Source organism: Zosterops lateralis (assembly GCF_965231275.1).
Source record: "Zosterops lateralis genome assembly, chromosome: 20".
NCBI lineage: Eukaryota > Metazoa > Chordata > Aves > Passeriformes > Zosteropidae > Zosterops > Zosterops lateralis.
In genome coordinates this window covers 309,734-332,808 of record NC_139780.1, presented here as the reverse complement: position 1 = coordinate 332,808, position 23,075 = coordinate 309,734, and the positions used below count along the sequence as shown (strand labels likewise).

At 57.8% G+C, this 23,075-nt stretch overlaps 4 protein-coding genes across 4 annotated transcripts; all 4 read left to right on the top strand.

Annotated features, from left to right (window-relative positions):
• Positions 1-60: 60 nt before the first annotated feature.
• On the top strand, positions 61-3,692 carry C8G (complement C8 gamma chain). The gene is made up of 7 exons (XM_083876034.1): positions 61-207; positions 1,061-1,200; positions 1,864-1,934; positions 2,234-2,341; positions 2,614-2,715; positions 2,893-2,931; positions 3,411-3,692. The coding sequence occupies exons 1-7, from the start codon at positions 67-69 to the stop codon at positions 3,422-3,424; spliced, it is 615 nt and encodes a 204-aa protein (XP_083732160.1). The 5' UTR covers positions 61-66; the 3' UTR covers positions 3,425-3,692.
• Positions 3,693-5,982: 2,290 nt separating this feature from the next.
• LOC310917579 (lipocalin-like) lies at positions 5,983-8,525 on the top strand. The gene is made up of 7 exons (XM_083875975.1): positions 5,983-6,141; positions 7,081-7,220; positions 7,304-7,380; positions 7,496-7,609; positions 7,789-7,890; positions 8,071-8,096; positions 8,356-8,525. Exons 1-6 carry the CDS (start codon positions 6,043-6,045, stop codon positions 8,094-8,096), a joined length of 558 nt encoding a protein of 185 aa, XP_083732101.1. The 5' UTR covers positions 5,983-6,042; the 3' UTR covers positions 8,356-8,525.
• Positions 8,526-9,782: 1,257 nt separating this feature from the next.
• LOC310917565 (lipocalin-15-like) lies at positions 9,783-12,259 on the top strand. Its single transcript, XM_083875949.1, has 7 exons — positions 9,783-9,882; positions 10,505-10,644; positions 10,846-10,910; positions 11,217-11,330; positions 11,762-11,863; positions 11,975-11,996; positions 12,150-12,259. The coding sequence occupies exons 1-7, from the start codon at positions 9,787-9,789 to the stop codon at positions 12,151-12,153; spliced, it is 543 nt and encodes a 180-aa protein (XP_083732075.1). The 5' UTR covers positions 9,783-9,786; the 3' UTR covers positions 12,154-12,259.
• Positions 12,260-13,474: 1,215 nt separating this feature from the next.
• On the top strand, positions 13,475-17,805 carry LOC310917522 (extracellular fatty acid-binding protein-like). Its single transcript, XM_083875847.1, has 7 exons — positions 13,475-13,615; positions 14,773-14,912; positions 15,387-15,454; positions 16,042-16,152; positions 16,671-16,772; positions 16,996-17,021; positions 17,612-17,805. The coding sequence occupies exons 1-6, from the start codon at positions 13,520-13,522 to the stop codon at positions 17,019-17,021; spliced, it is 543 nt and encodes a 180-aa protein (XP_083731973.1). The 5' UTR covers positions 13,475-13,519; the 3' UTR covers positions 17,612-17,805.
• Positions 17,806-23,075: the final 5,270 nt, after the last annotated feature.

Here is a 23,075-nt window from a genome sequence, read left to right as displayed (position 1 = left end):
AGGCCTCCCGGCCGTGCCCGCCTGGCCCCGCCGCTTCCCGGCAGCCCCGGCCGGGCACAGTGGCACATGGCGGCCCTGCAGACCCTCCTGCTCCTGGGGCTGCTCCTGACGGCGCGGGGGCAGAGGGCGGCGCGGAGACGGCGGCCGCCCCCTCCCCAGAGTCCGCTGGAGAAGGTGGCGGCTCAGGAGGGGCTCAGCCTGCACCAGGTGAGGGGCTGGGCTGAGGGGTCTGTGGGCAATCCGCTGACCCCGCGCTCGGGCGGGCTGCAGGGAGCCCTGGTGGTTCCTGTTTCCTGTGTCCCTGCAGGGCTGACCCCAGGTGTGCCCCCCACACCGGCCTTTGCAGCTCGTCCTTCTGTATCCCCGTCCAGCACTGACCCCCTGTGCCCTTCCCCACCCTTGCAGCCCATCCTGTGTCCCCCTCCACAGCTGATCCCCTCTGTCCCCCCCAGACTCGGCCTCCCCGCCCCTCGGTGCCTGCACACACAGCCCAGCCCGGCCCCCACATTGCCCACAGAGCAGGCCTGGGGGCCGGGGCCTCACAGGGACCCCCCTCCTCACCCATCCTGAGCTGCTGCAGGGCCGATTATGCTCCTTGGGCTGAGCTCAGGGCTCTGCTGGTGGGGCCGAGCTGCGGCTGCAGTATAAAGGGATGTCCAGCACACACCCAGTGTGGCACTGGGTGCCCACAGTGCTGTGGGCAGTGTGAGCCATGGGCAGGTGCCTTGGACATCCCCTACACCCCCATCCTGTCCCCATGTCAGGCTCTTTCTGCCCTGCCATCCCACCTGCCAGCACCTGAGGGGTGGTTGTGCCCTGTGGGCACCCCAAGGGACAGGCTGTGGGCCCCCCAAGGGACAGGCTGTGGGCCCCCCAAAGGACAGGCTGTGGGCCCCCCAAGGGACAGGCTGTGGGCCCCCCAAGGGACAGGCTGTGGGCCCCCCAAGGACAGGCTGTGGGCAGAGATGCCAGCTGAGGGGAAGGAGGGTGCTCAGGGTGGTTGGGTGGTGGCACCCCGGGCTGGTGGCCCTGTAGATGGTGCCATCCCTGTGCCGTGCAGCTCTCAGGGAAGTGGTTCCTGGTCGGCATGGCCTCCCGCTGCAGCCACCTGGCAGAGCACAGCCACCAGCTGGAGGCCACGATGGTGACAATGAGTACTCTGGATGGGCAGAGCCTGGCCATCAGCACCTTCAGGAAGATGTGAGTGATGCCAGGCACAGGGGGCACGGGCAGGGACAGGGATGCTGCAGGCAGGTCAGAACAAGACTGGTGCCCTGGGATGGGGACTCTGAAAGCAGGTCACAGCACTAACAGTGCCCTGGCCACAGGCTGCAAAGAGGACAGAGCTGCCCTAGAGCCAAGTGTGCGTGGGATACTCTCCAGAGAGTTTTGTAGTAGAAGCTCTGGCCACAATGGGTGCTCTGGCTGTGATGGGCACCCTGCCACCTGCATGGCCACTAGCCCAGGCTGGGCTGGGGGTGCCCAGGCTGGAGAAACTGAGGCATGTGGTGGGTCCATGGCTGCCCAGCCCAGGACTGGCTCTTGGGACTATCCCAGGGACAGCGTGTCTGAGGATGGTGACCTTCAGCACACCTGTGAGCACTTTCCCCAGCCTGGTAGGCCCTGAGGTCCTGACCAGGCTCAGTGCTGCAGGGAGATGGCAGGGACTCCTTAGGCTCAGGAGATTTTGGGCTCAGCATCTCTCACAACGTCTCCTCGGTATTCTGGGACATCTTTCCCTAGGGGGAAAACAAACTCCCAGGGAAACAGACAGCTTGTGTGCCTTGGCAGGCAGGGTGGGCAGGGACCCAGGAAGATCCTCCACAGCCTGAACTGACATCTCCTTCTCTTCTCCCCATGCAGGGACAGGATGTGCTGGGAAATCAGGCAGCACTACCTTCCTGCCCAGGCCCCTGGACGCTTCCTGCTGAAGGGTGAGGGAAACTGGTCTGGGATGGCAGGAGGCTGCTGGAGCTCCCCAGTCCTGCTCTCAGCAGGGTTTTGGTACCAATGTCCCTCTTCCCAGTGCACTCCCAGTATTTTATGTCTTGGGTCCCTAAGTGTTGGATGCCATCACAGGTGACACCATGGGCTGGTGCCTGTGGGTGCCCCCCTCTGGCCCTGATTTTCAGCCCTTGTACACATGGCTTGTGGTGAAACGAAGCCTCTGGACAATGCTGAGGCTAACCAGGATTGATTGGGACTAACTGGTTTATCCTCTCGTCCTTCTCAGGCCATAGGAAAAGCAACAAGGTGGATATGGTGGTGGGCGAGGCTGACCCCAGCAGCTTCATCATCCTCTACTACCAGAAGGGCCGCAACATCTCTGTTAAGCTCTATGGTAGGTTGAGGCTCAGGACCTATGGCAGGTGAAGGATTATGGTGGAAAACCTGTGCTGGACTAAGGAGAGGCCAGCTGAGCCTCGGAGGACCAACATGGGAATGGGGGTCACTCCCACCTGGAGAATTGTCCCCAGATGCTGTGGGGGAGTGGGCAAGGGGGGAACTGAGCTGAGCTGAAAGCCCCTGGGCCTTGAGCCTTGTGTAGGGCCATGGGGGGGCTTCAGGCCAGGGCCAGGCCTGAGGCTGCTGATGGTGTCTTCCCCCGTGCAGGACGGAGCAGCCTGGTCAGTGACGCTGTCGCAGACAAGTTCGAGCAGCGCGTCAGGGCCGTGGGTCTGAGTGAGGATGTCACCTACTACTTCCCCACCTACGGTGGGTGGCACACGGTCCTCAGGGAGACCCGTCTGGGTTCTGTTTCCATTCTCCTGTCACCCCAGGGACAAAGTTGAAAGGATGGGGCTATGCCCTGAAGTGTCCTGCAGGTGCAGGGGCTGGAGAGTGCCAGGTCCCAGACAAGGTGATCCCCCCTTTGGGCTCTGTCTCTTGCAGGGTTTTGTGACTCTGCGGATGAGTCTCACGTCCTTGATGGTGAGTTGGAGGTGCTGGGTGCCCCCATGTGCTTGGTCCCACACTGGGCACTGCTTGGGTGTCCCTGTCCTGGCAGTGGGCTGGGCACACTGGGCCAGATCCACACTGCAGCGTGGCTGTGTGGTCCTGCCCCAGGAGTGTGGGTGGGGCTGGTCTGGAAAGGGAGAGGCTGTGAAGACCATTCCCCAGAACAGTGTCTGTACCCTTGTTTGGCAAACGTCACTCAGGATGGGCATCAGGTACATCCTGGCAAAGCAAACCCCACTCACCCCCGACATGGGTCAGACGGGGCTTGATGGATCTATATCGGTGTTTCCTGGGGTGAGGGTTGGTTTGGGATGAGGTGTCCTGGCACAGGGGCACCCTGGGAACAGAGCCACCACCTGTCATTGGTGCTTGAGGAGGCAGAGGTAGGTCTCCAACTCTGGTGCTGGGCTTGGACACCCCCCCCAGCCCCTCAGAACTTCTCTTCCTTCCAGAAATGAAGCTGTAAGTGCAGATGGAGTTGCCAGGAGTCCCCAGGACTCAGCCCTCACCTCACACAGCTGCCTATGGCCACACAGATCTGAGCCACACTTTTGTCAGCTCCTACTGCTGCTCCACAGCTCTGGAGCCAGCCCTGGGGCTCCTCAGCCCCTCCAGCTGTGCTGTGCTGGCAGCTGCATTTGTCCTTGTCCTGTGCCCCCCAGCTTGTGTCCCCCCTCTGCTGTGTGCCCCGTTCTCCTGCAGCAGCCAGCAGCACCCCAATAAACACCTCAGAGAAGAGCCTGTGTACAGGCCCATCACCTCTCTGTCTGCCCCAGCCAGGCCAGCACTGCCTCCACCACGGGCTGCCAGTGCCTTGGATATCTGCTCCTGGCTGGGGGTGCCAAGGGGGTGTTGGGGGGCTCTGCAGCCCCTTCCATGCAGACCCTTCCCATCTCTGTGAGCCTTCCCCAGCCATGGGAGAGTGGGGCAGGGTTGTGGTGGTTCCTGTGGTGTGGTGCCTTGGTCCAGCACTGAGGGGAACAGCACCATGCCTGGGGCCACAGTCCATGCCCCATGGACTGTGGGGTACTGGGGAGAACACAGCATCTGCCTTTTCCCCCAGCAAGCTGGGAGATCACTCAGGGACCCCAGAGGAGGAAATCTTAGTCCCACAATCCTGCTTCCCATTCCCCAGGGCCTCCAGGGCTAGAAAACACCCCATTCACCTGCCCTAGCCCTGCAGAGTTCATTCCCCGAGGGGCTGCTCCCTGCTGCCTGCACAGCCAGCACCTCTCAGAGCGACAGGCAGGGGCCCAGAGGGGCTTCACGGTCTTCCCCTAGGGCAGACCCCCAGCGTTAATGGTGCAGCCCCTCATCGGCCCCCTCCTCCCAGCCTGGCCGAGGCTGTCCTGCCAGGCACTGCAGGCAAGTTGTCCCCACTGCCGGTGGCTCCAGGGGGGCACAGGGAGCGGCTCGGCAGTGGGGGCCCCATTCCCCCCACACCGCAGCCCCGGCGCGGGGAGTAGCCCTCTGTCCCCAGACCGGTATTTTGCAATCCTAGCGGGAACTGGTAACACATGTTGTTTATCGGGGAATTATGTAAGGGAAGCCACGTGCTGTGCCCGGAGCCAGCCCCTGTTCCCACCACCCACGTTCGGGGCAGCCGTGTCCAGCCCGGCCGCCCACCGAGCCTGACACGGACGGGCTGCGGTGGGTCCAGCTCATTTTGACTGCACCCCGAAGTAGCTGCACAGGGCCGGGGGATAAAGAAGCAAGGGGAGAGCCCCGGGGAGCTGGGCTGGTCCCCAAGGATTCCCCACACCCATCATCCCGGCTCAGCCCATCCACTGGGGCTAAACCATTTCTGATTGCAAACACCCAGGTTATGCCCAAGGGTCTGTGTCCAGCTGCCGCGGGGACCCACAGCCCAGACACCCCGTCCTGCCCCCAGCCCTATTTCTTTCTGTCCCTTGCCATCGTTGGTGTCCCCTTATGCCCCCAAGTTCTCCCACACTCCTCAATTTGCACCAGTTCGCCACCAGATCCTGGGGCTGGCTCCCAGCTTTGCCGCCCCCAGGAGAGCTGGGCACCACCTGGGTACCCATCGGGCACCTCCCGGCACCTGGGCAGGGAGCTGGGGGTACCTGGCAGCAGGGGCAACTTCCTGACACCCCTCTGCTCTGCCCGATGGAGCGAGTTCCCCCCGCACCCTGAGGGTGAGCTCCGGGGAACCTGAGCCCCAGCACAGCGTGCGCGGCCCCAGCCAGGCTCTCGTGATGTCCAGTCCTGCCTGGCTCAGCTTTTGTTTTGTTTTCCTACATCCGCGGGGCCGGCCTCACAGCGGGGTGCGGGGAAGAGAATGTGGAGGGGGGGCTGCCAGGGGAAAACCAGCTGTTCTGGAAACATGCTCCTTACGTAAAGCACCTTGGCAGGGCCGTGCCGCGGGGCTGGGGCTCTGCCAGCATGGCCAGCCCTGCCTGAACCCTGCCAGACCCGCGGGCATTGCTGCTGGCCCCCGGCATACACCCCCTGCCCTCACCTGCAGGGGCGTCCCCAGATTGAGGGGGCAACTTAGTACTCGCTGGTGACCCCAAACCAAGGGGGAGGGCGTCTCCAGCTCCTCCTGGAAAACGGTGTAGAGTGGTGGGGTGTCAAGTTCTACAGCACATCTGGCTGGTCCCCAGGGAGCTGAGCATGGGGCTCACCAGTGGTGCTGGGGCCAGCAGAGACACTGCCTTGGACGATGCAGGGACAAAGCCAAGGCAAAGCAGGGGGTCCCACAGGTGTCAAGTCCCATGGGTTGGGTTGGGCCCTGGCAGGCACTGGACGTTTCCTCCATCTCGCTGAAGCCTCACTCTGGGTCCGAGCAGCTCTGGGGGCAGGGCAGTGCTGGCTGTTTTCACTGCAGAGCAGTTTGGCACCCTGGAGCAAATATGTTGTATCAACAGGAGGGAAGCATTCTCAGGATCCCCTCCTTGCCCTTTGGCTTCAGTGCTCTGTCCCACTCCAGCTTGCATAACGGCACGAGGGGAGGCAGGGCTGGCTCCCGGGGGCCCCTGCAGCGCCTGCCCATAAATAGGGGCTTGACAAACTCTCCAGCACTGCAGCCTCTGCTTCCAGCTCTCGGCTCAGCCCGGCTTTGCCATGCAGGCCACACTGCTCAGCATCCTGGGGCTGGCCCTGCTCGGGACACTGCACGCCCAGGACAGCATTCCTGTCCAAGCTGACTTCCAGCAGGACAAGGTGAACCAGGCCAACCGGCATCATCTCTGTGGAGGTTTGGGGTGTTTGGGGGGATCCTTGCCCTGAAAATGTGGGGAGGGGGTGGTGCAGGTGGATGAGGGGCCAGGCTCATGCAGCCCCCCATCCTGGGGACTCCCAGCACCTGGGTTTAGTGGCTCTGGAAGGGATGCAGCATCCAGGCTCCAGCCTGTGGGGCAGGACCCTGGGTTAGGCATGGGTCCAAGCTGCTGCTGTGTGGTGTGAATGCACAGGGATCTTACAGGGGAGAGTGAGAAATGCAGTCTCAGTGTGACAGCACAGAGATGGGCCATGGGAACCCCTCCCCAACAAAGACCCCAGTCCAGGGCCACAAAAAAAAAAAAAAAAAAAAAAAAAAAAGAGCTGCTGTGATGGGGTATTCCCTACACCCCTCTTCCCCTGGAAAGGTCCTGGAGGACACAGCTACCCCAGGGAGGTGATGGGGATGGAGGGAGATACTTCCTGCAAGGACAGGAGTTTGAGATATGCTGCAAGGGTGATTGCAGCACAGCTGCCCTTCAAGGTTGGCAATTCCCCTCAGGGGCATCACACTGCTGGCTCCATACACTGGACTGGAATGAGCCGTGCTGGAGCCAGTGTCCTGACCGCTCCTCACACCCCCATGGGGATGGATGGAAATGGTGTCTCAGAGCCAGGCAGTCCTGTCACACTCCCTGGGCTTGCGATGAAGAGGAAGGAAACACCCAAGGGCAGTGAAGGGCATGTCATGAAACAGGAGTTTCCTTGTTCCTGGATTTTGTGGTTGCCAAAAGCTGTAGCAGCTCCCTGCAAATGAGGCCCCTGGGACACTGTCCTGCTTTAGGGAATGGGCTGCCGGGGGTGAGGGACACGGCCTGGGCTGGGGCTGTGGGGTGAGACACGGTCTGTGCCCAGCTGGGGCTGAGTGGAGGTTGTGTGCAGCTCACAGGGAGATGGTACAGCATCGGCCTGGCCTCCAACTCTGACTGGTTCAAGGAGAAGAGGCACCTGATGAAGATGTGCACCACCATCATCTCCGCCACCGCAGAGGGGAACCTTGAAGTCACCTCCACCTACCCCAAGTATGGGGGCACAGGGAGGGCATGAGTGGGGAGGGGTTGTTGGGGGTGGCCACTGGTGCATCCCGTGCTGCTGTGCTCCCCAGGGGTGACCAGTGTGTGACAAGGAACAGTCTTTACACCAAGACAGAGCAGCCAGGACGATTCACCTACACCAGCCCACGTGAGTGCCCAGCTTCAGTGGGGCAGCCCCACACACCCTCACAGCCTTGCTGTGCCTGATCCTGCCTTGGGGCTGATGGAGCTCAGGGCTGAGCTGTGCCTCATGTCCCCCACAGGCTGGGGCAGCAAGCACAACATCCATGTGGTGGACACCAACTACGAGGAGTACGCCTTGGTGGCCACCCAGATCTCCAAGGGCACTGGTTCCTCCACCATGGTGCTGCTCTACAGTACGTCTGCCCTGGGATGTCTGTCTTTCCCATGGGAGAAGGGCAGGGTTAGGGTCATTTCCCAAGCTGGGGTGACCTTGGGGGGATGATGGCTGTGTCAGGACCCCCTTGCTGGGCTGCCTGTGCCCCTGTGCTGGCGGGTACGGGGTGGCTGCCTCTCACCCTGCTCTTGGCTGCAGGCCGGACAAAGGAGCTGAGTCCCGAGCGCCTGGAGATGTTCACTGAGTTCTCCAGGGGGCAGGGCCTGACAGACGATGAGATCCTCATCCTGCCCCAAACAGGTGAGGCTGGGAGCACAGGGATGGTGCTGGGGAGTAGGGGGTGACACTGAGAAGGAGATCCTGCTGGCTTGTCCCTGCTTCTCTATGGGGCCAGCATGGGGTACCCTCATTTAGGATCCCTCAGGGGGCTGAAGTCCCACAGCCCCCAGAGGAGCTGATCTCCGTTTCTTCCTCCTGCAGACAAATGCATGGCAGATGCTGCTTAGGTGAGTCCTGCTGTCACTGGGGCCCAGACCAGCCCTGTGGGAGAGTATGGGGATGCTTAAAGCCATGTCACCCCTCAGAGCCCCCAGCCCCTCCACAGCCCTTCCCCAGGCTGCTCCTCTCCTCACACCTACTGGGGATCCTCCACCCAGCCCTGTGGGGTCCCTGCCCGCTCAGTGTGAGGCTGGCCAGGCCCATGTCCCCCCCGTGTGTTACCTGGTCTCCCACAGCTCAGCTGTGCTCACTCCCCATCTTTTCCAGGCAGAGCCACCAGCTGCTGCCAGCCTGACCCCCAACAGCACCACAGGCTGGTGACCACCCTGCCCATCTGACCCCCAGTGGCCCCTGCAGCCTTCACTCCCTGGCTTCACAACCCACACCTGTATCCCTGTCTCAATTAAAACCCATAAAAAAACAGCCCTCGTCTGCTGGATTGTTGTGGGGCAGCCCCAAACAAGGTGATGGGGAGGGGAAAGCATGGCCAGTAGGGTTGGGACTGGGGTTGAGACCCCGTGTGTGCTCACAGCCCTGCCCCATGGTGCTGCCTGGCCACTGAACCTGCCCCATCCTAGAAAAAGGGGCTCCTGAGGCTCGTACCCACTGGGGCACCTGCTCTTCCTCTGCCCCTTGGGCACCCTGGGGCTCCCCCAGCCTCCCTGGCTCGGTTTCCCTGCTGGAGAGCAGCCTGCCAGCATGGGAATGGGGCAATGGGCAATCAGGGAGTCTCCAGAAGTTTGGGGAAGGATGGACATGAAGCAGAAGGATGTCTGTGAGCTCTGGGTGTGGCTCAATCCTGACTACCCTGCAGGGGGAAAATGGGCTATTGAAATAAACAAATCAATATGATTCCAACAGAAGCCATTTATTGTTTATATTAAGCTACAGTTATAGTTCCTAGCACTACTGTTCACAACTGCAGGAGTCTCTCAGCTGGCTAAGTCATTTGTCCATCAGACAAGCACACATCCTTCAGGGCATCCAATTGGTCAAGTGTCCATCACCACGCTGTGTGTCTTCTATCTGAGTTTTGCATTTCTCATAGACACTTTCTCAGGCTCTTGCTCATTATTTTTAGATGTGTTGTTCCTGTAGCCTTGACGAATCCTTGAGAATTCTGAAAAACAAGATTGCAGGTGTCTTCTTATCTACAAACAGTTTGGCTGCTACAGGGAGTGGCCGAAGTTATTCAGATACATTGCTACACTACCCCCTGGGTTCCATCCCATCCACCCAGACCCTCTCCAGCAGTGGGGTCTGATCCTGCTGCCACCAGCCTAAGAAGCCACCACCCCTTCTGAGGGCACTGGGCTGTGGCTTGGCCTGGGGTAGAACACCAGCACAACCATTCTCTGGCACTGAGGATCCTGAGGCAGGACAGGACCCATCCCATCACTGGCAGACCCCAGAACTGGTGGGAACAGCCAGGAAGGGACCCCTCACACTCCTCCCCAGACACAGAGCAGGCACGGGGCAGCACTCGGTCCTGGCGTGCTCTGGGCTGGGTCTTACACAAGGCTGCATTCATCTGGAGCTGAGGGGGACAGGCCAGCACCGTCATCTAAGTCGAGCACAGGTTATCCCCGCTCTTGTATAACCTGTTGCATAAAGCTGGTGTGGGCAGGAGTGCTGCCAGCAGTGGGGGCTATAAAGGTGGGTGCAGCCTCTCCTGCCCACATCCACTCCAGGGCGAGAATGACAGCAGCACTGCCCAGCCTGGCTCTGGCCCTGCTCTGCTTGCTGCAGGCAGCGGCCGAGGTCCCCCTGCAGCCGGACCTGGACACCGAGAAGGTAACTGCACAGGGTGCTGCCCGGCACATCCTGCCTGGGCTGGAGGGGCTGGCTGGGGCAGGGGGCCTGTGCTGCACCCCCAGGAATCTGCCATCCCCATTCCCGAGCCAATTCCAGGGCAGCTTCAAGGAGAGCCTGTGCAAAACCAGGTTAGTCCTGGCTGCTGTGTCCAGCGCCAGCCCCACTGCAAGGACACCAACACGTGGGGCCATGATGTCCTCAAGCATGTGGCACTTCCCCAGGGGACACAGGCCAGGTGCTGCACCTGTACTCTTAGCATGGGGCAGGACAGGGTGTTCTGCATGCAGGAAGGTGGCAGGTCCCCATGTCTGCCCGGCTGGTTCACAGAGAGGGTGGCAGGTCTGCCACCACTGGCTGTCAGGTTTGTACAGTGGGTCATGTTCCCCATAGTGGAGGGCAGATCCCCAGAGATGGTGGCAGGTCCCTGAAGGGAGTGACAGGTCCCCACAGACAGTGGCAGGTCTGCTGCAGGTTGGCAAATTTCTGCACTGGGCTGCCTGGTCCCCCATGGAGGAGTGCAGGTCCCCCTGTCAGGTCCCCCTGTCAGGAGTGCAGATCCCTCACAGCTTTTCCAAATTCCACTGGTGATGTTCTGCTGCAGTTTGCAGGGGTGTGGCATGTCACAGCCATCGCGTCCAACTGCTCCATCTTCCTGAAGATGAAGGATGGGATGAAGTCATCCATGGCCATTGTCAGCTTCATGCCAGAAGGGGATCTGACCATGAAGTTGGTCTGGCCCCTGTAAGTGTCCATCCTGCTCGCCATGTTCCCTGTGTGCCAGGGAGGCCCTTCCCCACCACAGCAACTCCCCGACTGCTCCGGGCTGCCCAGTCCTGCCTCAGGGCATCCCCCTGGGCAGCCTGGGCTCCCTCATGTGCCCACCACCCCACTGCCCTCCCATGTGGTCTAGACACATTTGTCTTTTTCATGTTTCTTTTCCAGGATGGACAAATGCCAAAAGTTTGAGCTGCTCTTCCAGCAGAGTGGGCAGGCGGGGCACTACATTGGTATGTGTGGGCAGGGGCTTTTGGAGCCATGAGTACCCCAAAACAGAGGGTGGGCATCCCCAGCCCCCATGCCTCAGGAGCAGTGGGAGGTGGGCTTGGCTCCTCTGCCTCCACGGCTCAGCAAGAGGTTGTGGGTGGGTGGCAAATTTCTGCCACCTGGCTCCTCCACATGAAGCAGGGTTCCTTCCTCATACCTCCCTCAGGCAAATTTGAGGCTGTGAACTCACTGAGCTGTGGGGCCCAGCAGGGCCCAGGAGGGCTCAGGCTGTACCATGTTACCCAAATGGTCACCTCTGGGGTCCTTAGGGGCACAAGACGAGAGAGATCTGCGTGTGATGGAGACAGACTACAGCAACTACGCTGTTGTGCACGAGGCCCATCACAGCGAGGGAGAGTCCAGCACGGCACTGCAGCTCCTCTGTGCGTTGGGAGTGGGGACCTGGCTCCTGGGAAGGGATGAGGGCACACCTGGCGGGCAGCAGCTGGTCTCCCCACCACTACCCAGGGCCACCACCAGCAGCAGTCCATGTCTGTCACCTAGGGAATTAATTTTGAGGTGAATGAAACCTTGCACTAAAGATATCGCCAGGTTGAACCAGAGCCCCCTGCAGAACCCAACCCTGCCAGCCACCCCATACCACCTCAAGCAAATGGGTCACTCATCCTGAGGGGCTTGTGCCCCTTTGCTGCCAGCCCAGGGTAGCGGTGGGTGGCCTGGTGTCCACCCTGCATGTTCACTGGCCCTTCCCTGGGGTCCAGCTACTGCCCTGCAGTCCCCAGACCCCCACTGTGGGGCTGGCTGCTGGGATTACTTGCACTCACCAGCCCCTACTCTGGGTGTGTGGCTACAGCAAGGGAGCAGGACGTGAGCCCCCAGGTCCTGCAGAGGTTCATGGAGCTCCTCCCCACCATGGGCCTGACCACGGATATGCTGGCCATCCTGCCCAAGACAGGTGAGTGGCCCAAGGCACAGGGTGGCAGCTGCAGCCCCTCTGCTTGGGGGCTCTGTGCAGCTCAGGGTGCTGCCAATGGCACACTCACCCCTTTTTTTTGCTTTCCAACAGATCAATGCATCAATGACATCAGGTGAGTGGCCAGGGAAAGCTGTGACTCCCTTCCAGCATGGCCTGGGCTGAGCAGGGACTTGCAGGCCCTGGGGGATCCCCCACCTGCCCTGGGGCTCTGTCACCTTGGCTTTGCCCTGCTCTGACCAGTCGCCTGCCTGTCCTGCCTCTGCAGCTGAAGGATCACGAGTCCTCCAGACCCAGCGGACGACGGGCTCTGCACCCCCCTCTGTGTGCTCCTTCCCATCCTCCAGGCTCTTGCTGACCTCCTGTTCCACACTAAGATCACCCTCAATCTCCTAAATAAATAGATGCAGAAGCTGCTCCAGAGATTGGTGCTTTGCTGGCGGGAGCAGGGTGCTGCCAGGACCCCCAGGCTCCCCGAGCCCAACAGTCCTGGAGCTGACCCTTCCTGTCGGCCCCCCACGGGGGTCAGGGGCTCCCTGGGTGTGGTTTGCTGTGCCCAGCATGGGGAGGATGGGGAGCAGAGGATGGGAAAGGTGCAGGGGAGCAGCTGCCAGGGCAGGGAGGAATGGGGCCAGGGTGGACAGGGGCTGGCACAGCCCAGCTGTGTGTTCAGTAGCTCTGGGCAGACAGGGTTGAGCAGTCACTGCCCCGTGCTGCCTGCAGGGACTCCCCCAGGGAACCCCATTCCCCACTCAGTCTCTCCCAGGCCACCCAGCTGGGAATGGGGTGGCACCAGGGCTGTCTGTGGCAGGACTGGGACCCCCATGCCTGTCTGCCACCCCCCTTGGTCCCCCATCTGACCAAAGTAAGGCCATGCTGCCATGAGCCCCGAGAGCAGTTTTCATCCCCCTCCTGCAGAGGGAAGGCAGCCTCTGCTTCCCCCTCTGCCCCCCTGCCCCGGAGTCTCCCAGTGCCCAGGCAGGTGTTGGGCTGTGACCCCAGGACCCCGGCAGAGCCAGGCCACAGGGGACACCACCCTCTGGGGAGGAGGGACACACTCCCACAGAGACACGAACTCCTTCCTGCGCCCACCTGCTCGGGGTGCAGCCGCTGTGCCCCAGCGCAGGTGGGGAGGCGGTGCCGGCCCAGGGCTGGGCTTGGGCAGGATCCCAGCAGCTGCCCCGGAGCGCGTTCCAGCCTGACCAGAACAGGTCACCGAGGGCCTGGTGAACCGGGCAACGGGGCTGCCCCGGAGCCGGTGCCGGGAAGAATCTCCCGCTCCTCCTGGCAGCCCTCCAGCAGCCCGCTGGAAAACAACCGTTCCCTTTGTTCTTTCGCAAGCGACTCAAAGAAATGGGGAAATCCCAAATTTCAGCAGTGGTGCAACAGTTCCTGTAACCCTGTTTTGGGGCTGGCAGGCACAAGCCCCCCGCTGCCCCAGGGGTTTGTTCACCCTGGGCTGATCCCTGCCCTTCCAAGCCCCCCCTTGCCCAAGCCAATCCCAAGAGCGTCCCCGGGGCCGGGCTCGGCTCCAGCGGCGGGGCGGGGGACGGGGGTGGCGAGGAGGGAGCACCGGGCTATAAATCCGGCAGCCCCGGCACCACTCCCCACCCCACTGCTGGAGCCGCTGGAGCCGAGATGAGAACGATGGGGCTGAGCCTGGGGCTGCTCCTGCTGTGCGTGCTGCGGGTGCAGGCGGCGGACCCGGGGAACGGGGAGCGGGACAAGAGCAAGGTGAGGGAAGGGAAGGGAAGGGAAGGGAAGGGAAGGGAAGGGAAGGGAAGGGAAGGGAAGGGAAGGGAAGGGAAGGGAAGGGAAGGGAAGGGAAGGGAAGGGAAGGGAAGGGAAGGGAAGGGAAGGGAAGGGAAGGGAAGGGAAGGGAAGGGAAGGGAAGGGAAGGGAAGGGAAGGGAAGGGAAGGGAAGGGAAGGGAAGGGAAGGGAAGGGAAGGGAAGGGAAGGGTCTCCAGTCACCAGCAGAGCAGGGAGGACTGTAGAGGTGTTTTGGTACTGAGGACAGCTTGGGATTGTCGGAGAAGGGAGACGCAGACACCAGTTGGTCATCAGCAGAACTCAGTTTATTAAAGTACAGTCTTAAGTTATATACTTTGCTTAATTAGCTCATACATATTGCAAAAGCCAGGCTCCTGATTGGTAGTGACTACACAATAGTTTACTTCATGTTATATCAGTATATTGCAACAGTTGTATCACCTTGTAGCATTTAACTCCTCTTTCTCATGATCTCAGTTCCTCTCCCTCATCCTCATGCTGGCCTTGTCCTAGCTTCTAGTTACAATATTAGTCTGAAAGCTATTGTGTCCCTTATCTTCTTCCCATTCCTCAACCAGCATTCAAGCACAATTTCTCAGCACAATTTCTCAGCTAGCCTCTCCACATCGTGCGTGCTGCGGGTGCAGGCGGCGGACCCGGGGAACGGGGAGCGGGACAAGAGCAAGGTGAGGGAAGGGAAGGGAAGGGAAGGGAAGGGAAGGGAAGGGAAGGGAAGGGAAGGGAAGGGAAGGGAAGGGAAGGGAAGGGAAGGGAAGGGAAGGGAAGGGAAGGGAAGGGAAGGGAAGGGAAGGGAAGGGAAGGGAAGGGAAGGGAAGGGAAGGGAAGGGAAGGGAAGGGAAGGGAAGGGTCTCCAGTCACCAGCAGAGCAGGGAGGACTGTAGAGGTGTTTTGGTACTGAGGACAGCTTGGGATCACTACAGCCACCACTGTTTGCTGTCACACCCAGATGAGGACAGTCACCCAGATCCTGCACAGGTGTCCCTGAGGGAATCCTGGATGGGATTCGGGTGTTCCATGGACTGAGGTTGTCCTGGCGTGGTCCCTGAGGAGGGGACACTCTTGCCTGCTCCTCTGGATCACAGCCTGCTCTCACTGCCAGGTTGCAGGGAAATGGTACATCACTGCTATGGCCTCTGACTCTGAGCGATACCTCGAAAAGAGGGACCAGCTGAAGATGGCGATGGCCAACATTGAGGTCCTGGGGAATGGTGACCTGAACGTCTCATTTGCAATTCCCACGTGAGTCCCACATGCTTTTCTCCACAGGCTTCACCACCACCCTCCTCCCTGGGCCTTCACTGGTGGGTCTCCAGCTCAGTGCACTCACCAAAGACCTGGATAGGGGCTGAGACAGGACCACCAGGGGCTTGGGGCAGCTGTGGGCTCCCCGTCTTTAGGGCAGGCTCAGGGCAACACTAGCGAGGACCAGTGTCACCACAGAGGGTGGAACAGGACTCTACAATTACAACTTTCCCAGCAGAACCAGCCTCATCCCAGAAACTCAGAGAATGAGAGAGGGCATGGATAATCCCCAGTGCCAGCACTGTACCCTGCCAGCCCAGGCACCCGCTGTTCCAATCTGTCTATTCCTGCCCTGGCCACACCATCCCATCTCTGAACAGCAAGTCCCACATCTGGGATAGCAACTCTTGAGCAGGGCAGGGGAAAGGGGGTCACTTCACCTCAGCTGAAATATCCTTCACTGTTCTGCAGCCCTGGGATATGCAAGAAGTTTTCATCGATCTACAAGCCAACAGGCAGGCTGGATGAATACACCTCTGGTGAGTGGGGGTGCCTGGTTCTTGGGGCAGGATGGAGGCATGTCCCATCATCCCTGTCTGAAGCAGCTGGCTGTCCCTGGGGACATGGCCCTCAGGACTGCCTGCCCCTCCTTTGTCCTGGGTGGAACATCCCTTTGCGTCCAGGTGGCAGCTGCACCCCAGGACTGGTGGCCCAGCAGCATGCCAGATCCCCCAGTCCCTCCCTCTGGGATAAACACATTCAGACCAAGCTCAAACCGTGGGGAAAAGCAGGTTCATTCCACAAAGAGACTGCAAGTGGATGTTCCCAGGGGATGGAGCAGGAGTGGTTTTCCACCATTCCCAGCCCAAAGATCAGTCTGACACTGGCCAACAGCCTGCAGTGACCATCTACAGCCCTTTCTGCCTTCACTTCCCCATCCCTCTGCTCTGCTGTGGTCTGTGGGCTACCCCAGGCTTTCAGATGAGCCTTAGCAAGAGAGAAAACCAGGATGGGGAGATACCGAGGAAAGATGGGCTTGGTGGGCTTCATGCCCTTACAGCCCCTTTGCAGCGTGGGGGCTTCCAGGAGGAGGAGGTAATTAATTTTTCTCCACGTCCTTTTGCAGACAGGGGAAATAAGACAGTGCGGCTGGTGGACACCGACGACCGCTCCTATATGGTTGTCTTTGCCACCAGACCAGAGAATGGGAAGACCTTGCGTATGCTGAGACTTTACAGTGAGTAGCCAGCAGAGGTGAACTGCTCAGAGGTGTCGGGTGCTTCTGAGGGTCCTGCAAGGCCAGGGGACAGGGGTCTTCACTCCTGCCCTGGGTGAGGTGCTGGATTGGGGCAGGGACTGTGTTCCCTGTGTGGCAGGGGAGGAGCAGTGGTTTGGGGTGCCAGGGGAGGTGGAGGCTCAGGCTCCCAGCACTGTGCTGCAAGTCCATGGCCTTGGGTAAATTCCTTGGTGAAGTGGGGTGGAGAGTGGGGGTCCTGCTGCACAGAACAGAATCAGTGGGGACAGGAACCAAGAGAAGGGTCACTGTGCTGGTGTCAGGACCTCTGTCTCATCTTGCTCTCTGGATGGAGTGTCTCATGTGCCTGGCCACCGCTGCTCTCCAGGACCTCCACCAGTGCCTCCAGCCTTCCCCCAGGGACTGCCATCCATCCCACCCTCAGCTGGACACACTCACCAGCCTCCCAGGAGATGCAGGGCCAGGCACAGCCTGGAGCTAACTCATCTGTTTGTCTTTAGGCAGAAGTCAGTGGGTGAGACCCCAAATCAAAAGGCTGTTCGGGAGACTTTCCAGGCTGCACGGCTTCACCGACGAGACGATCTGGATCTTGCCCAAGCAGGGTGAGCACTGCCCAGGGCCAATGCAGGGACCAGCTCAGCTCATCAGTGCCTGCACTTTGTGGTCTGAGCTGGCAGGAGGGAGTGCTGACAGCCAGCAGTGCTCTGGCTGAGCACACCGAGCAAGGAGAAACCCACAAGTTCCTTTTGGGTAGTTTATTATGGGTGCTAAATGGGACTATTCAGACCACAGTGCCAGACTCAGGCTTTCTCTTTGTCTCCACAGAGGAATGCAGACTTGATGAACCATAGGTGAGTTGCTGCAGTGTGACATGGTGTTTGCAATGTTCTCTCCTGGAAATTGACCCTCTTGGTGCCCCCAAGGCCAGGGCCACCAAGAACTTTTTGAATTACTGTGGGGTTGAGCTGTTTGAACTGATGCTGGAGTTTGCAAACAGGTAGGACCATTCCTTTGGATGCTGCTCTGCAGTGGGGACCCCCAGGTAACAGTACCCAGGGACCCCCAAGGAGCAGTGTCCAGAGACCCCCAGTGGGAAGTGCCTGGCACTGAACATGGGGTTGTGAGCTGAAACCACCAGAGAAACATCTGTGCAGCCCTTTGAGCAGTGAGGACCAGGATACCAGCTCCTGCCAAAGGCTTGTGGACTGCCATACCTGGCCAGAGTGGGTTGGTGTCTCACCATGTAAAAGATATTTGCTGTTGTCCCGCCCTGGCCTGTGCTTTCCCCCCACTCAGCTTTAGGGGTTATCAGAAATCTAGTGCTGGAGATGCCTCACCCTACAAACCTGGGGAGAACGGGAGAAGAATGCACTGATCCTAATGGAGAATCCCACTGGTCTCCTTGCCTTACCCAGCCCCACCTCTCCCACCTGTGTTCCAGGAAGTGCAGACTGGCTCGTGGACGCTCCTGCCAAGCAATGCAAGACCCTGCTCTGAACCTCCAGGCTCCTGCTCCACCATCCTTCCTCCAAGCTCTGTTGTCAGGACTCTGACACAGCCCCTGCTCCTCCAGCCCCTGCTTTTTGTCAAATAAACAGAAAACCTCCCCAGATCTTGTTGCCTGGGGAGAACCTGGGTCCTGTGGTCCCTCCTGTTGTCCTCCTGGGGGGTGTGGATGGTGAATAGCCAGGAGTGATCCCAGATGAGATCACTCAAGTGAGGGCAGTTTCAGAACCACAAGATTTTCCTTCCTGGGTGTCTCCCAGAGGGGCAGAACCAGGCAAGGCAGAGGTGAGGCAAAGGGTGCAGTGAGGTTGGGAATCCTGTGGGCAAGAGGGGATGATGCATGGAGAAAGGTCACAGAGTGAGGCTGGATCTGGAGGATTGCATCCACGCACATCCACCACCTTTCTTCCTCTCATATACCTCCAGAGAGGTTTATTTCTGAGGTGTGATTTTCCTGTGCAAAAGTTGGATTCAGTCTGCCCTATGTCACAGTTTGCCAAGACATCAACCAAATCTGGCTTTTATTGCAACTTTTGTGAGTACCTCCCACACTGCGAGGGGATCTGCTCATCTGTTGTCCCTCTGCAGAGCTGGGCACATTCTCTTCTCATTGTCTGGTGAAAACTAGAAGGCACCAAAGGGAGTGTAAGTGGCAGATGGGATGCCATAGTGATGTTTGAGTTATTTTGTCTGGAAATGTCATCTCCTCCATCGTATTACTCACTTGCCCTTCTCCATTGGTAGGACAGAACTTTAGAAGTGTTTGCAGAGGAGACTGTCCATTCTGAGGATCCACCAAAGCTCCTTTTTGGCCAAGGTGGATACAGGTTTTCTTCACTTTTTTATCAGCTTATTTTCTTTGAATTTAACCGGCTACTTTCAAATATTTTCTAGTGTTGAATTCCCACTGCCAGAGCCTTTGAATAAAGTGCAGCTGTCATTTCTCAAAGCAGAAGAGCAAGGTGCCAGATGCTGGTGTCTTTGTTGATTGTCTTACATTGTTGCCTTTGGCTGCCTTCAATAAGTTAAAGAATATTTATGTTATTTCTAATCAGATTCTTTAAATTTATGCAATCACACCAGGTTCCATTTAGGCTTCCATTTAGGGTTTGTATTTGCTAATATCAGCTTAAGCACTCAGAGGGAAGCTAAGCTGGTCTTTCCAGACAATCTCTGTGCCATATGATTAACTGTGACAGTTAATCCTCTCGACTTTTCATTTTTCCTCTTTTTTAAAAATAAAATATGACTGTGTGGGATCATCTTGGGTTGTAAGAGTAGCACCAGCTGGCACAAGGATGACACTTTAATTTCAGCCTCTGAGCCAGGTCCCACTTGCTGCTTGTGACCTGTGGGCTCTTGGCCATCCCAAAAAACCCTGAGTGTGTGGGTGCCCAACCAGCCTGCCTGGAGGAGCTGTATTTATGTGACAGAGGCATCCTGGATGTCCCTTTGCATGTGGATGGGTGCAGCACCAGCCACCAGCTGGGGTGTGGCCACCACAGCAGGGGTCACTCAGGGACATGCAGACATCAGCACCAGGCTTGTCCATTGCCTTGGATGGTGCAGAGTGAGACGACAGGGCTCCCCAGGTGATGCTGTGGCCTGGTGGGTGTGAGCCCAGAACAGCCTTTCCTCTTTCAATGCACATCCAGGGTCTACCAGAACCACACCTGTGCCCCAAACCCCTGAAGCTGCCAGACACACCTCTGGTGACGAGGGGTGCAGGGGAGAATCAACAGCCCCGTTCTGGGGTCTCTGCCCTGCTCTGTTCCCTGCCCCATTTCCACAGGCAGCAGTCAGGGTTGTACCCATTCTCTCTCCTGGCCTGGCAGCCAGAGGAGCATTTCCCTGAGGAGCACTCCCTGCTGGAACAGGGTGTCTGGCTGTAGTAGGGTGACCCTGGCTGGCTCCCAGGTACCCACTAAAGCCTCTCTATCCCTCCCCTCTGCAGCTGGACAGGGGAGAGAAAACAAAGGATTCATGAGTTGAGATAAGGACTGGAAGAGATGACTCATCAAATACCATCACAGGCAAAACAGGCTCTAATTAGATAGTAATTAAAGATAATAGTAATTAAATTTATTAAATTTAAATTTATTTATTTAAATATTAAAATTTATTAATTAATATTTAAAATTATTTATTTAAATTTATTACTAACAAAATCAGAGCAGGATAACGAAAAGTAAAACAGGACTTTAAAAACACCTTCCCCCCCACCCCTCCCTTCTTACCAGCTCTAACTCCTTCCTTGCAGTGCTGCAGGGAGACAGGAATGGGACACTTCTCAGGGACAGAAGTCATTACCTGGCCACAATTACAACGGCACAAAAACCTCTGATTTTCTTTCTTGAATATGTAATCTCAGAGGCATTTCCATCACTCCCGATTGGCCTAGCCTTGGCCTGTGGTGTGTCTGTCTTTGGAGCCACCAGGGATTGGCTCTGCTGGACATGGTGGAAGCTTCTGACAGCTTCTCACAGAAGCCACCCCTGTATTCTCCCTGCTAGAAGCCACCCCTGTATTCTCCTCGCTCCCAAAGCCTGGCCATGCCAACCCAATACACTGGTGCAGCTCTCAAAGTCCACAGCCTCACAGGTCACCTGCTGGCAACATGGCAGGAGCCCTGTCCCTGCCACAAACACAGCACTGCTCACCTGCAGGCGTGTCCCTCATCTCCCTGTGCACAGGGTGGGTTCTGGCAGTCCCTGGGATGTGGCTCTCCATGCACAGCAAGGCTGTGGAGCTGGACTGTGCTTCACTTGAGCCTATCTCAAGCTCACTCGACTCATTAGATCTGATTGCAAATCAAATGCAATTTAATTAGCAGAAAGGCAAACAGCCCCTGCCAATGACTGTCTGATCATTCCCTAACAACTATCAGATCAGTAGATGTAATTGCAAAGCCCTACAGTTATCGGAGAATGAAATGAAGATGCCACTCGCATCCCGCTCACACAGCACCTCTGACATTTTCTCTTGCCCTGACTCGTGGGCTGGGGAGTTTTGCTGTGGGGGGGGACACACAGTCTGCTGTGCCTCATCCCTCCAACTTCCAGTAAGGCAATTGGTGCCAGAGAACCCAACCTGGTTTTCTGGTAGCCCAGGCTGTGGTGCTGTCCTGGGGATTCCAGCTCTTTGGGAATACCAACCCTTAGTCATGGAGGGGTCACAGGGTGCAGGGAGGGAGCTGGGGGTGTGTGGCCTCCCCAGGGGTCTTGTGCTGGGGGTGTCTGTGGGGTACCTTCCCAGTGGACCAGACATGTAGTTTTCCATCTCTGCCTCATCAAATCAACTCAAAGGCTCTGTGAACATGGAATTGTAGTTAGAACGGGTTTATTCTAGGTAAAGGGAAAAGTTTTCAGTGATGACAAATGGATTTAGGAACCCAACCACCTCCTGTATGTTCCCCATGAAGTGAGCATTTTGGGTCCCAAATCTCCTGGGAAGGCACCGTGTGAGACCCCAGAGTTCCCCAAGTGCCACTGGCCATGAGATCTGGTGGTTGTGAGCCAAAAGGAGCCTTTCCCCTTTCAATATACACCCAGGAGTATATTTAAACCACACAGATATCCCAAACCCTGTCCAAACTCTGGTCCATTAGATCTAAGGAGCTGATTCCTGGGTCAGAGTAATTTTTGGCACTGGTTTTCAGCTGCCAGCTCTTGTAGGCTGGCCCGTCCAGGGTGGCCCACAGCAGCACACTCCAGCAAAGGGCTCTCCTCCCTGATGCAGCCATCTGCTGGCTGGGATTCGCTTCTGCAGGCTCACCATGCTGCACCATATCTGCTCCAATGGACTCTCTACTCTTCAGGCATCACAGCCCAGCACAGCTTCCCCCTCAGGTGGGCCCCCTGTGCAGCACCCAGAAAGATCTCACTAACATAACACAGCATCGATATTTTCCCACACAGACTGGGACCCTTTGTCCCCAGGGCCAGTGTGGCATCATGTGCCGTACTGGTGGTTCAAGATTCCCCTGTGCTGACCAGAGTGCTGGTTCTCCAGCCAAGGATCATGCAGACAGGCAGACTGCTCTGCAGCCCCAGAGCTCTTGTGCCCACCACGTTTTCTTTCTATCCCCTGAAGCCTTGCAAATGTCTAGGGTCAGATTCCTCTTCTCCCACATCACAAAAAAACTTCTCACCCTCGCTGCTGGAGACACAAGGTTCATTCCTCCTGAATCCAGGGGCAGCCACATTTCCCCCACTCAGCAAATTTCTGAAGACCCTCCTCCCTCCCTGAGGCTGCTGTCCCAGTGCCCTCATGTTGTCACTGGCCATAAGTTGTTATTTTCCTCTTGGCACACTGGGAGCAGGAGATGTCTGACCTCCAGGGTGCTGTACTGAGGATACAGCAGGACTATCTGTCCCCAGCTACACGACTGAAGGGTGAAAACTTATCCCATGTAACTCTGTTCTCACAGGCTCCCTGCACTCCATCTTCCAGCACAGGCTCTTTTCTTTCCTTGCAGATATTCTACTGTTTCCAGAGTCCCTTCTTGGTGTCTGTATGTTGCTTGTTTGCTGAGGGAAAAGCTCTGTTTCACCAGCCTCTCCCTTCTGCTTAGAAGGGACTTTTTTGTGCCTTTTCTTTCTCTTTTCTGTTCGCATGCTCAACTTCCCAAACCTGCCCAGCTGCAGGAACAAGCTTGCCTCACTTCTCCTGATTTGTGCTTGTTCTCAGCAACAGCCACCAATCTGCCCCTATTGATCTTCCCATTTGCGCCAAATGGCATTGACTCATGGCTGTTGGAGCTGAAGTTATTTTCCCAAATAGCTCTTCTAAAAACAACCAAAAGGAGCAGGTACAAAAAAAAAAAAACATCCCATCAGCTTACTTTATGCTGGTTATGTTGTCCTCATATCCAAGGATAATTAAAATTACTGTTGCAGACAGATGATTATAGCATCTCCACCCCTCCAAAGAGCTGTTCTTCCTGAAAGGATTTCTCCCCCAGATTTGTCCTTGCCCCAAGCTGGCAGGGAGATCTGTGATGGGTCCCCAACACCACTTAGGCAGAAATTCCATTCCTTCCTTACAAAGGCAGTTTAGGTCCAGAAGGATTTTTCGATGGTGTCTTTCAGTGTCTTGTGCTGGCCTCTCTCCTCATCTCATGCTCTTATCCCTCCTCCTGAGTTCTCCATCGCAGCTCCCCTCACCAGTACATCCAGAGCTCTTCCTGCCTGGGGCAACCTGGGGGCTGGGTCCCTGATTCCTCTCCCTGTGTGTCTGAAAGGCCCCCACTGCTGGATTGAGCTCACAATGCCAGTCCAGAGAGCCCAGCTCTGCAGGTACAGCCCCTTGATGGGTGAGGTGGGTCTCACCCCATCCCTAAAGGCGGGTATCAGTGTGGAGCACTGCACAGCTCCTCATCCTCTCAGAGGGGTGGCAGA